General features: G+C 47.0%; 2 protein-coding genes across 2 annotated transcripts in view; one reads left to right on the forward strand and one right to left on the reverse strand.

Moving 5' to 3' along the window:
* The window catches only part of LOC132572129 (zinc finger protein OZF-like), a 1,123,325-nt gene that overhangs the window by 618,386 nt on the left and 490,784 nt on the right, over positions 1–14,155 (reverse strand). The window lies entirely within an intron of this gene.
* Positions 262–14,008, forward strand: LOC132570927 (zinc finger protein 345-like). The gene is made up of 5 exons (XM_060237562.1): positions 262–276; positions 1,522–1,648; positions 6,741–8,479; positions 8,552–9,422; positions 13,983–14,008. Exons 1-5 carry the CDS (start codon positions 262–264, stop codon positions 14,006–14,008), a joined length of 2,778 nt encoding a protein of 925 aa, XP_060093545.1.

Raw genomic sequence — 14,155 nt, forward strand, 5'->3', positions numbered from 1 at the left:
ATAATTGCCCAGAGCCTCTTTTGCTGGAGAATTTCTGACCCCTGCAGATAACTCACCAAATCTGCTGACAGAAAGGTGCAGAATCTGGGAGTGGGGCAGGATCCCTTCCTTGGTCTCTTTTCCATTCCATCAATTACCCCTCCCCTTTCCTGATGTTTCAGATGCAAGGACCACCTTTGAAAATGGAAGCTGCAATTCCTGAGGCAGAAGGAGCTTCCTTGGAGCAGGGGCAGAGGGTGCAGGCGGTGGAGTGTGCCCAAGATGCCCTTTCCTATGGTAAGGACTCTTTGTTCCTGCGGAGGCTTTTAAGGTGATGGGTAGAGAGGTCAGGTCAGGGGGGTAAATGCATATTTCTATAGCAACACAGAGATATTTGTAGGCACTAATATCCACACACTGTGATGTCTCTAAAAGATCAGACAAACTCCTGGAGGACCATTTATCCCATAACTTTAAAAATTCATCTCTCCCCTTCCTTCCTTAAAAGGTCTCAGATTCCCTGGGGAGGGGAAGGCAGGCAAACCTCAAAAGGGAAGCTCCACCTTCTGGGAAAGCAGAGCTCTAAAACCACTCCCTGTGGGCCAATAATCATGGAAACATTTTCCTTCCGTGCCTGTGCTTGGAGGGTCATCTGGGGGGCTGCTGTGGGTCGCAGGGGGTGGAGTAGGGACGGCAGGCTCTGGCCCAGCATTTACAGCACTGGAGAGGGTCTTGGGGTGGGACTTGGGACAGATGTGATGTCATGTTGAGGTTGAAAACCTGGTTTAATTTAAATTTAATTTGCGATTTATACCCCGCCCTGTCCTGCAAGGCGGGCTCAGAGTGGCTTACAACATTAAAACGTTACAGTACCAATAAATAAAACATATTCAATTCAGCATGCCCTAGAGACACTCTGAAAGCTCATTCCTATGACCCTCAAATCCCCAGAATTGTTCTAGTCATGTCTGGTCCAACAGGATGGTGCTATCTCCTGCCATTGCATTTCCACTCCTCATTTCCCTCTTTGTAGAGCAAACACAACTCTGATGGAAGTCTGAAATACATTGTCAGTATTTATAATTCCTAAGGCTCAGAGGTCCCTGGTGCTTTTCTTCTGCCTCTCTCAGAATGTAGTAAAAAGTATTTTAAAAACGAGTTGAGTGTACATAGCAGAAGGTTTCACACCTCTGGGAATAATGTGTGTGTGAACCAGGAAACAAACAAGCAAACACCCCCCCCTCCCTCCTTTGTCTCAGGAACAGGCAGTGAAGAGATGCTGTTGAGCCGTTGTCTTTTCCAAGGTGTGGGAACAGTCGCTGCACCTCCAATCCAGGTAGGAGAGATGAGCAGGGGGGGCACAGCCTGGGTCCCTCCTCCTTTCTCAGGAGAGCTCCTTCTGTTTCTACAAGGGGTCCGTGAGAGAGATCCTTTGAATGCTGTTGCATTTACCCATCCCAAGCCTTCCTTTCTGTACCTTCCCAGACGACTCCCTTCCAGGGTGGAATCTCTGAAGAAGAAGGGATATTCTTTTTCTTTCAGGGTCCTTTTTCCTTGGAGGAGGTGGCCGTTTCTTTCACGGAGGCAGAGTGGGCCCTGCTGGATCCCCGACAAAGAGCTCTGTACAGGGAAGTCATGCTGGAGAACTATGGGAACGTGGCCTCTCTGGGTAAGGATCTTTCCTAGGTGCCAAAGGTGCAACTTTCTGCTGTTGTGAGGAGGAATGAATCCAAATATTGAATAGCAATGCATCATTTTGACCCCCTTCCCACTGCTTCGGGCGGGGCTGCAGCTCCCTGGCAGAGCATCTCCTTTGCATGCAAAACGTCCCAGGTTCAGTCCCCAACATCTCCAATGAAAAGGATCAGGTAGGAGGTGAAATGAAAGACTCTGCCTGAGACCCTGGAGAGCCAATGCTGGACTGAGAGGATGATACTGACTCCAAGGGACCAGGGGTCTGATTCAGTGTAAGGAAACTTCACCTGTTCATAGAATCATAGAAATGGAACTGACCTCCAGGATCATCTAGTCCAACCCCCTACAAAATGCCGGGGATTCAGGACTGCCCTTGTTGCAGGCCCAGAGGGTGGCAACCCCCCCCCCCCCTCCACAAACCTTGGCTAAAGTTGCTTCCTGACTCCAAAGTGGCAGTCGCATCTCCTTGGGCATGTAAGAAAGCCCCGCAAGAACTAAGCACTGATGCAGTCCTTCCTTTCCACCCTCCCGTTGTCTGCCTAAGTTCACAGAATCAGCATTGGTGTCAGATGGCCGTCTAGCCTCTGTTAGAATCCCAGGATCACAGAGTTGGAAGGGGCCATAGAGGCCATCTAATCCAGCCCCCTGTTCAATGCAGGATCAGCCGAGATTTAACATCCCTGATGAGTGTTTGTCCAGCCACTGCTGAAAGACTGCCAGGGAGGGGGAACTCACCTCTTCTCGGGGTAGCTGATTCTACAAATCTTACTATGGAAAGCTTTTCCTCATGTCTAGCTGGTAGCTTCCTGCCCTCATTGAGAGTCCTCTCCTCTTTTTAAAAAACCCCAAAGGAGGAGAGCTCCCCACCTCCCAAGGAAGGTCCCAGGCCCAACCCCCAGAATCTCCACTGAAAAAGATCAGGTAGGAGGTGATTGGGAAACGTCTGCCTGAGACCCTGGGAAAACTGCCGCTGGACTGAGGATACTGACTTCATTGGACCGAGGGATTATTCTTCGCTTAAGAGTCGAAAACTCTGCCCCAATAACCAGTTAATTTATCCTTAATAAGATATCTATCTATCTATCTATCTATCTATCTATCTATCTATCTATCTATCTATCTATCTATCTATCTATCTATCTATCTATCTATCTATCATCTATCTATCATCTATCTATCTATCATCTATCTATCATCTATCTATCATCTATCTATCTATCTATCTATCTATCTATAGATTGATTGGTGAACTGGATGTTATCTGAAATGCTAAATAAGATGTTCTACCATGTCATATGTAGTATCATAGTACTTTATGCATCGTAGAATTTTGTTAAATATGGAATTAATCTACTTGATATGACTTCATCCAACAAAGTTCTGCATAACGTGGAATTGTTTTAAATAAACTTATCATATGTTAAAAAAGGAAAGGAAAGGAAAAACATCTGCCTGAGACCCTGGGGAACTGCTGCAGGCCTGAGGTTACTGACTTCAGTGGGCCGAGGGGCTGATTCAGCCTAAGGCCACTTCATGTGTCCAGGTGGGTCTTCTTGCAGGTGGGCGACTGAGGCCAGTGTTGTGGCCATCCCCCAAGCCAGAGAAGGTATGTTGACCTGGGACAAAGGGGATGAGAGTCCCTCAAAAGAACGCTGGAGGGTTTAGATCCTTCTTGCTCTGTTTCCAGCCTTCATAACACACCCTTCCCTCTGGATAGGATTTCATTTGCTCTGCCTGTGATCTGGAAATGATCCTGTGAAGGATCAAAGCCTGGGTCCCCCTGGGTCACTTCTCTTTGTACTTGAGCAACACCCGATTCACTGGCTTCACACAAGTAAAACAGACCCCTTTAAAAAATAAAGTACATTAAGGGTTTAGAAATAAGACATCACAAAACAGCACAGTTTCTGCAGCTCAGTAACAGTAAAACAAAAAAAAGCTAACTATTCTGTCTGATAGGAAGCACCTAAACGGCACTCCTTGTTGCACCATCAGTATTGCAACCGGAGCCTAATTTACTCCAGAGAGATGTATTCATCATGATGCAGCAAGGAAACATCCAGGTGTACTAGCATCCCAGGAGCATGAAGTTAGCCTGGCTTCCCTCTCATCCATGCCCATATTATAGTTTTGCCTCTGTAGGATCAGGTGGTATGAATGACCCAATCAAAGGTCCTGCTGGATGGAATTTTCCAGAGACTCAGCATCATCCGCAGGGCCGGCTCCCCCACTAGGCAAACTGGGCGGTTGCCTAGGGCGCCAGCAAGGCAGGGGTGGCAAATTTGGCCTCCCCCAAGGCAAATGCCTACATCGCCCCCGCCTCCTCCTCCCGTCCTTCCTCACCCCATGTCAATTTCAATGCCTCTCCCATTCAGAAAGTGGGGAGGGGAGGACAGATTGCGAGCGCAGCCCCGTGGCGTGGTTTTAGCTACTGATCAAGTTATCGGTGCAGGGAGGGCTTTAGATAGCCGTAACGTGGCACTAGAGCCAGTTCCGGCATTGAAATCGACATGGGGTGGGAAAAGGAGGGAAGAGGAGGAGTCTCGGCGGGATGAGGGGGCATGGAGCTGTGGGAGAGAGCACAGAGCCACGGGGAGGCGCTGTGGGGGAGGGTGCCAGGCAGCAAGTCTGCCTTGGGAGCCATGGGGCATTGGGCCACCCCTGAGCATCTTCATCCCCTCACCCTCCTGTTTGCAGAACAGGATAAAGGTTCTCACGATTAACCAATGACCACATTCCGGGATCTGGCCTTGAAAGAAATGATGATGTTAACTGCAGGGAGGTTCATATTATGAACACCCACAAATCACACCTTAATACCTGTAACCCTTGGGGGAACTAGGATTTTATGCCATTCTGCATTCACTTTGTCAGATTCCGGGCTTTTATCTGGACTGTGGTGCTGACCTTCCAGAAGAATTTTTAGTCTTTAATATCTTCCCTTCCCTTCTCTCTCTCTGTCTCCCTCTCTCTCTGCAAAAGAAGTCAAAAGTATAAGAGAAACTGGTGGAGAAAAAGAACGGCCTTGCATTCGAAGACAGATTTCAGGGTTCTTCTAGAGCGGTGTTTCCCAACAGCAGGGTCTGAACCCGGCACTCGGCCACGCTGGCCTTAGTGCCAGATTACGGGGCCTCCAGTGGCCTGCCATCCCCCCCACACCTCCTCCCCAAATCATTGCGCCCCCTTCATGACTCCTCCCTTTCTCCCTACCCCCTCAGGTCAATTTCAGGCTGGTTAAGGCACCCCTTCCTCCCCGGAATGGAAAATGGGGCTGAACTCTGACTCAGTGCAGGAGCAGGTCGAACGAACGTTCGAAAAGGCTGCTGCCGCTGCTCCCTCCCCTACGCTTCCTTCCCAGCCAGGAAGTGCGGGGGAGGGAGCAGCGGTGGTGGCCTTTTCGGACGTACGTTCAACCTGCTGCCGGCTTGCTGCTGTGCTAAGTGAGAGCTCAGCGTTGCTTTCCCCACCGACCAGGGGGGAGGGGCACGTTAAGCAGCCTGAAACTGACCTGGGGGGAGAAGGGAGGGAGGAGGAGGCGGGGTGGGGGGACCTATGCCTGACTTCCCTTGGCCAGATGAGGTCAGGGGACCCAGCCCTGCTTGTGCTGCTAGAGTCAGCAGTTTAAAAGGTGAGTTGCTCCCATCCCGTTTCTTTCCATTTTTCTTTTTCTTTCTTCCTTTTGTCCCCCCCCCCCTTTCTTTCACTCCTTCCCTCCCTTTGCCTTTTTCCTCTTTCCTTTCTCTTTCTTTTTTTCCTCTGTTTCCAACTCTCTCCCCTTCCCTCCCTCCCTTTCGTTCTTTCTTTTTCATTCTGTCTGTCTGTCAGTCAGTCTTTCTTTTTCCCTATTTGCTTTATTTCCCACTCCCCTTCCTCTCTCTCTCTGTCAGTTAGTCTTTTCCCCTATCTTCCTCCCTCCCTCCCTTGCCATTGCTAATCTGAGTAGAGTGGGGTGGAGTGGGGGGGAAGAAGCTTGAAATGCCGTGCCATCTCATGTTTTCCCAGGCTGCCATTTCATGTTTTCCTTTCTTTCCCTTTTCTCACTTTCTGTCTTTCTCTCTCTCCCCCCCCCCTGCCATTTCACGTTTTCCCAGGCTGAGAGCATTTTATATTTTTAGTTTTCTGCTGTGTGATCCTTGTGCTTTTTTATTGATGTTTTATTTTAAAAATTGCAATGCAAAATCCCACTATTCTTATACTTTTCGTAAACAAAACATTGCAATAGTTTTAGTCTTGTTTGTACATAATTTCCTTTCTCCCCCTCTACCCTCAAAGTCTCCTGGCTCCACCCCCAAATTTTAGTGGGCCACGAAGGAGAAGTAAAAATAACTGGGCCACAGCGGGAAAAAGTTTGGGAAACGCTGTTCTAGAGGCTCCCAAGAGCATGTCTCCTTCCCAAATGAGTTGGTTCAGAGTGAGTGACCTTCACTCTTATGTCAAGAGAATGGGCCAGAAGTAACTGTAGGAGATTCCTGATTCCCTTCTAAGCCACATTTGGTCTGGTACAATCATAGAGGCCGGGGGGTAAGGAGGGAGGGAGGGAGGCCTTAATCTGGAGGCTCAGAAGCTCCTTCTGGGCAAGAGTTCAGCAGAAGTTCTTCACGGGTGGGGGAGGTGTCCTTAAATACCAGATATTCTTGGGGGAAGGTGGGGGGTGGCTAAGATCAGTCCAGCTGGATGAAGCCAAAGGGCCATCAGTCCTTTTCTCCTGCAGTCCCATAGATGCCTTTGGATCTAACCAGCCTTCCCAAGTGCTAACAGTTTCTCTCTCTTTATTCCAGCAGAGGATGATCAGAGGAATGAGGAGGGTGAGAAACTTCATCAGGAAATGCCGGATAAAGTTAAAAATGAAGACTTGAATAAAAATGTTAGGAATCCAATCAGAGTGAAGAGAAAGAAAGGTGACTGTATGGCTGAGAAGTGTGACGGAAGACAGTGGAATATATATTTTCCAAAGAACAGAAAAATGAAAGCAAGCAAATCCATTAAGTGCAGAAAGTATTTCAGAAATAGATCACAGCTTCTTGCGCATCGAAGAATAAAGAAACAGGGGACACCTGAATACTCAGAGACAAGACATAAATTCAGTCTCAGTAGTAGTATTAAGCAGCATCAGAAAACTCACGCAGGGGAGAAACCTTTTGAATACTCAAAGTGTGGACAGAGATTTGGTGTGAGTGGCAGTCTTCAATATCATCAGAAGACCCACACATGGGAGAAGCCTTTTGAATGCTTGGAGTGTGCAAAGAGATTTAGTACGAGTGGCAGTCTTCAAAAGCATCAAAGAACCCACACAGGAGAGAAGCCTTTTGAATGCTCAGTGTGTGGAAAGAGATTCATGTGGAGTGGCAGTCTTCAATATCATCAGAAGACCCACACAGGGGAGAAGCCTTTTGAATGCTTGGAGTGTGCAAAGAGATTTAGTACGAGTGGCAGTCTTCAAAAGCACCAGAGAACGCACACAGCAGGGAAGCCTTTTGAATGCTCAGTGTGTGGAAAGAGATTCAGTCAGAGTGGCAGTCTTCAATATCATCAGAAGACCCACACAGGGGAGAAGCCTTTTGAATGCTCAGAGTGTGGGAAAAGATTCAATCGGAATGGCCATCTTGAAACGCATCAGAGAACCCACACAGGGGAGAAGCCTTTTGAATGCTGGGAGTGTGGAAAGAGATTTAGTGCGAGTTATGCTCTTCAAAGGCATCAGAGAATTCACACAGGGGAGAAGCCTTTTGAATGCTCAGAGTGTGGAAAGAGATTCCTGTGGAGTCGCAGTCTTCAAAATCATCAGAGAACCCACACAGGGGAGAAGCCTTTTGAATGCTTGGAGTGTGGAAAGAGATTTATTACGAGTGGCAGTCTTCAGTATCATCAGAGAACCCACACAGGGGAAAAGCCTTTTGAATGCTCAGAGTGTGGAAAGAGATTCAGTAAGAGTGGTGATCTTCAAAAGCATCAGAGAATCCACACAGGGGAGAAACCTTTTGAATGCTTGGAGTGTGGAAAGAGATTCAGTCGGAGTGGCAGTCTTCAATATCATCAGAGAACCCACACAGGGGAGAAGCCTTTTGAATGCTCAGAGTGTGGAAAGAGATTTATTACGAGTGGCAGTCTTCAGTATCATCAGAGAACCCACACAGGGGAAAAGCCTTTTGAATGCTCAGAGTGTGGAAAGAGATTCAGTAAGAGTGGTGATCTTCAAAAGCATCAGAGAATCCACACAGGGGAGAAACCTTTTGAATGCTTGGAGTGTGGAAAGAGATTCAGTCGGAGTGGCAGTCTTCAGTATCATCAGAGAACCCACACAGGGGAGAAGCCTTTTGAATGCTCAGAGTGTGGAAAGAGATTCAGTAAGAGTGGTGATCTTCAAAAGCATCAGAGAATCCACACAGGGGAGAAACCTTTTGAATGCTTGGAGTGTGGAAAGAGATTCAGTCGGAGTGGCAGTCTTCAATATCATCAGAGAACCCACACAGGGGAGAAGCCTTTTGAATGCTCAGAGTGTGGAAAGAGATTTATTACGAGTGGCAGTCTTCAGTATCATCAGAGAACCCACACAGGGGAAAAGCCTTTTGAATGCTCAGAGTGTGGAAAGAGATTCAGTAAGAGTGGTGATCTTCAAAAGCATCAGAGAATCCACACAGGGGAGAAACCTTTTGAATGCTTGGAGTGTGGAAAGAGATTCAGTCGGAGTGGCAGTCTTCAGTATCATCAGAGAACCCACACAGGGGAGAAGCCTTTTGAATGCTCAGAGTGTGGAAAGAGATTTATTACGAGTGGCAGTCTTCAGTATCATCAGAGAACCCACACAGTGGAGAAGGCTTTTGAATGCTTGGAGTGTGGCAAGAGATTTAGTGCGAGTGGCTATCTTCAAACGCATCAGAAAACCCACAACGGGGAGAAACTTTTTGAATGCTCAGAGTGTGGAAAGAGATTTATTACGAGTGGTGGTCTTCAGTATCATCAGAGAATCCACACAGGGGAGAAGCCTTTTAAATGCTTGGAGTGTGGAAAGAGATTCAGTTGGAGTGACAGTCTTCAAAAGCATCAGAGAACCCACACAGGAGAAAAGCCTTTTGAATGCTCAGAGTGTGGGAAGAGATTCAGTCGGAGTGGCAGTCTTCAATATCATCAGAGAACCCACACAGGGGAGAAGCCTTTTGAATGCTCAGAGTGTGGAAAGAGATGTAGTACGAGTGGCAGTCTTCAATATCATCAGAGAATCCACACAGGGGAGAAGCCTTTTGAATGCTTGGAGTGTGGAAAGAGATTCAGTCGGAGTGGCAGTCTTCAATATCATCAGAAAACCCACACAGGGGAGAAGCCTTTTGAATGCTTAGAGTGTGTAAAGAGATTCAGTACGAATGGCGATCTTCAAAAGCATCAGAGAACCCACACAGGGGAGAAGCCTTTTCAATGCTCAGAGTGTGGAAAGAGATTCAGTCAGAGTGGCAGTCTTCAAAGGCATCAGAGAACCCACACAGGGGAGAAGCCTTTTGAATGCTTAGAGTGTGGAAAGAGACTTTCTACCAGTGGCAGTCTTCAAAATCATCAGAGAACCCACACAGGGGAGAAACCTTTCCAATGCTCAGAGTGTGGAAAGAGATTCATGAGTAGTGGCAATCTTCAAAAGCATCAGAGAACCCACACAGGGGAGAAGCCTTTTGAATGCTCAGAGTGTGGAAAGAGATTCATGTGGAGTGCCAGTCTTCAAACACATCAGATAACCCACAAAGCGGAGAAGCCTTTTGAATGCTCGGAGTGTGGAAGGAGATTCAGTACGAGTGGCGATTTTCAAAAGCATCAGAGAATCCATACAGGGGAGAAGCCTTTTGAATGTTCAGAGTGTGGAAAGAGATTTAGTATGAGCAACGATCTTCAAAAGCATCAGAGAACCCACATAGGAGAAGCCTTTTCAATGCTCAGTGTGTGGAAAGAGATTCCATACAAGTGTCTATCTTCGGTATCATCAAAAAACCCACACGGGGGAGAAGCCCTTTGAATACTCAGAGTGTGGAAAGAGATTACTGTGGAGTGGCATTCTTTAACGTCATCAGAGAACCCACACAGGAGAGAAGCCTTTTGATTGCTCAGAGTGTGGAAATAGATTCAGTACAAGTGGCCATCTTAAAAAGCATCAGAGAACCCACACAGGGGAGAAGCCTTTTGAATGCTCAGAGTGTGGAAATAGATTCAGTACGAGTGGCCATCTTCAAAAGCATAGGAGACCCTACACGGGCTTCTGAATGCTCAGAGTGTGTAAAGAGATTCATGTGGAGTGGCACTCATGTGCAGTGTAAAGAGATTCATGTGGAGTGGCAGATTCATGTGGAGTGGCAGTCTTCAATGGCATCAAAGAACCCACACAGGGGAGAAGCCTTATAAATGCTCAGAGGGTGGAAAGAGATTCATGTGGAGTGGCAGTCTTCAATGGCATCAGAGAACCCACACAGGGTAGAAGCCTTTTGAATGTTCAGAGTGTGGAAGAGATTCATATGGAGTGGCAGTCTTCAGTGGCATCAAAGAACCCACACAGGGGTGAAGCCTTTTGATAACTCAGAGTGTGTAAAGAGATTCAGTCAGAGTTGCACTCTTCAACAGCATCCGAGAACCCACACAGGGGAGAAGCCTTTTGAACACACAGTGTGTGGAAAGAGATTCAGTCAGAATGGACATCTTCAAACGCATCAGAGAACACACACAGGGAAGAAGCCTTTTTAATTCTCAGAGTGTAGAAAGAGATTCATTACGAGTGAACATCTTCAAGACCACCAGAGAACCCACACAGGGGAGAAATCTTCTGAATTTTCAAAATGTGGACAGAGATTGTGTATGAGTGACAGTCTTCAACGTAATCAGAAGACCCACACAGGGGAGAAGGGTTTTGAATGCTCAGAGTGTGGAAAGAGATTCGTTCAGAGTGGCAGTCTTCAATATCATCAGAAGACCCACACAGGGGAGAAGCCTTTTGAATGCTCAGAGTGTGGAAAGAGATTCAATCGGAATGGCCATCTTGAAACGCATCAGAGAAACCACAAAGGGGAGAAGCCTTATAAATTCTCAGAGTGTGGAAAGAGATTCAGTCAGAGTGACAGTCTTCAAACGCATCACAGAACCCACACGGGGAGAAGCCTTTTGAATGCTTAGAGTGTGGATAGAGATTCAGTCATAGTGGCAGTCTTCAAGCGCATCAAAGAACCCACACAGGGGAGAAGCCATTTGAATGCTTGATGTGTGGAAAGAGATTTAGTATGTGTGGACATCTTCAAACGCATCAGAGAACTCACACAGGGGAGAAGCCTTTTGAATGCTCAGAGTGTGGAAATAGATGCACTGAGAGTGGCAGTCTTCAAACGCAGTCAGAGTGGCAATCTGCAACAGCATCAGAGAACACACACAGGGAGAAGCCTTTTGAATGTATAGTGTGTGGAAAGAGATGCACTGAGAGTGGTAGTCTTCAAGCGCATCAAAGAATCCACACAAGGAAGAAGCCTTTTGAATGCTCAGAGTGTGGAAAGAGATTCAGTCAGAGTGGCAGTCTTCAAAAGCATCAGAGAACCCACACAGGTGAGAAGCCTTTTGAATGCTCGGATTGTGGAAAGAGATTCAGTCAGAGTGGCTCTCTTCAACAGCATCAGAGAACCCACACAGGGGAGAAGCCTTTTGAATGCTCAGTGTGTGGAAAGAGATTCAGTCAGAGTGGCAGTCTTCAAACGCATCAGAGAACCCACATTCGGGAGAAGCCATTTGAATTCTCAGAGTGTAGAAAGAGATTAATTACGAGTGATCATCTTCAACAACACCAGAGAACCCACAAAGGGGAGAAAGCTTTTGAAATTTCTAAGTGTGGACAGAGATTTTGTATGAGTGGCAGTCTTCAACATCAAAAGACCCACACAGGGGAGAAGTGTTTTGAATGCTCAGTGTGTGGAAAGAGTTTCATGTGGAGTGGAAGTCTTCAGAAGCATCAGAGAATCAACACAGGAGAGAAGCCTTTTGAATGCTCAGTGTGTGGGAAAAGATTCGTGTGGAGTGGAAGTCTTCAGAAGCATCAGAGAATCAACACAGGAGAGAAGCCTTTTGAATGCTCAGTGTGTGGGAAAAGATTCAGTCACAGCGGCAGTCTTCAATATCATCAGAGAACTCACACGGGAGAAGCCTTTTTAATGCTCAGAGTGTGGAAAGAGATTCATTCAGAGTGGCATTCTTCAAACAAATTAGAGAATCCGCATAGGGGAAAAGCCTTTTGAATGCTCAGAGTGTGGAAAGAGATTTAATCAGAGTGGCAACCTTCAAGAGCATCAGAGAAACCACACCGGGGAGAAGCCTTTTGAATGCTCAGTGTGTGGAAAGAGATTCCGTCTGAGTGGCCATCTTCAAAAGCATCAGAGAACCCACACAGGAGAGAAGCCTTTTGAATGCTCAGTGTGTGGAAAGAGATTAAATTGGAGTGGCAATCTTCAAAAGCATCAGAGAACCCACACAGGGGAGAAACCTTTTGAATGTTCAGAGTGTGCAAAGACATTCAGTCAGAGTAGCCGTCTTCAAACACATCAGAGGATCCACACAGGGGAGGAGCCTTTTTAATACTCAGTATGGAAAGAGATTCATGTTGAGTGGCATTCTTCAATGTCAACAGAGAACCAACACAGGAGAGAAACTTTTTGAATGCTCAGAGTGTGGAAAGAGATTCGCTACAAAAGGCCATCGTCAGTATCATGAGAGAACTCACACACGAGAGAAGCCTTTTGAATGCTCAGTGTGTGGAAAGAGATTGAGTTGCAGTCTTCAATACCATCAGATAAACCACACAGGGGAGAAGCCTTTTGATTGCTTGGAGTGTGGAAAGAGATTCATGTGGAGTGAAAGTCTTCAAAGGTATCAGAGAAGCCACACAGGGGAGAAGCCTTTTCAATGATCAAAGTTTGGAAAGAGGTCCAGGGAGAGGGGGACTCTTCCAAGAACATCAGAGAACACACACAAGGGATAACTTTTTGAATCCTCGATGTCCATCCATGGCTCTCCACACCTGGACTTGGAAATGGCCCTAAGGGAGGGACACCATCCCCATGAATGAGACCACTCTCTCTCCCCTCCCACACACACATACACTAAACTTGCTGAAGAGCTGTTGGCCCATTAACCTCCTTTACTGCAGGGGCAGCTGTTCTCCCATGCTGCCCGATGAGGGTAAGGGGAGCAGGCGATGGGACAGGCCCCAGAAGAAGCGAGGACAGACTACTGCATTGGAGAATCCAAATGGGAGAAACCTTCTGAGTGCTCGGAGTGAGAGAGAAGATTCATTTAGAGTGGCGCTCTTAGGCTAAATCAATGATCCCACGCGTGGGGAGAAAATGTTAAAAAGAGATTCAGAAAGTGTGAGAATTTTCAAAAGCACATGAGCTTGTATAGGGGAGAAACCTTTTGAATTCTCAGACTGTGGAAAGAGATGCTGTTGCAGAAGCACTCTTCGATGGCAACTGAGAACCCACACAGGGAAGAAACAATTTTAATGTTGGGAGCTCTGAAATAGACTCAGTCAGAGCGGTAGTCTTCTGCTGCATCAAGAAACGCACACAAGGAGGACCCATATAATGGCCCTTAAAAGGGACTGTCCCTGTAAATCCCTAAATCCCTTCCTTCTCCAAGCATTCTGGCAGTAGGATTAACTTGGGCTGAAAGAAGCAGGCTGTGTTCCCTAACCCAAGAACTCAGTAAATTCAGTGGCCCCTTCAGGTACGATGCAGAACTGATCCAGGGCTATCTGGCACTGTTTGGGAGGGGTTCGTTTTTAAGGTACTGGCACCAAATTTGCTCTGCTGCAGATTGTGCCTCTTCTCAACCCTCCCGCCCTAAATTTACGAAAGATTGGACCAGGGGGATCCATTCTATGGGACCTAAAGGAGAAGGTGCCCTCTTCCTCCATTCTTCTCAGTGAAGGGGTGGTGGGGAAGGCACTCGAAGGGACCGTCCCTCTAAACCCCTTCCTTCTCCAAGCCGCAGAACTCCACGGAAGCGAACTCTGAAGCAGGGTTGCCACTTTCTGGAAAGTCAGGGAAATGGAAATTGCTCAGGGAAAGTCAGGGAAATTGGTCTGAAATCAGGGAAATTGTGATTAAAATATATTTAAGCTGTGGATTTTTGACCTGCTGCTGTAAGGACATGATCTGCTCTTGTGGCAGCTGGAATAGAGAAGGAGCAGAATACAAGTGAAACTTAATGATGTCCTTTCCCAGCTCCACCTTTTTCTCAGCTCCACCCCCAGCAACCAGCCTCATGTGTTTGTTGAGCTCTGTCCCTGCATGATTTCCCAGGTCTGCTGCAGCATTTGCAAAGCTAGTTTAAACATTTAGCAATATGCAAAATTTAAACTTCCGACTTTTTTCCTCCCTGCCTGCTAGTACTGCATTTAACTTGCATATAAAGAGAAACATGTTTTGGGGGTTATGCTTGTGTATGGAATGGATGTTTTGTCTCCTGCTAAACC

This window comes from Heteronotia binoei, chromosome 5, assembly GCF_032191835.1.
Source record: "Heteronotia binoei isolate CCM8104 ecotype False Entrance Well chromosome 5, APGP_CSIRO_Hbin_v1, whole genome shotgun sequence".
Taxonomy (NCBI): domain Eukaryota; kingdom Metazoa; phylum Chordata; class Lepidosauria; order Squamata; family Gekkonidae; genus Heteronotia; species Heteronotia binoei.

Coding starts and splice junctions, on each gene's coding strand:
- LOC132570927 (XM_060237562.1), top strand. Junction 1,649..6,740: donor TGGGAACGTGGCCTCTCTGG/GTAAGGATCTTT, acceptor CTGAATACTCAG/AGACAAGACATAAATTCAGT. Junction 8,480..8,551: donor ATCATCAGAGAACCCACACA/GTGGAGAAGGCT, acceptor CAAACGCATCAG/AAAACCCACAACGGGGAGAA.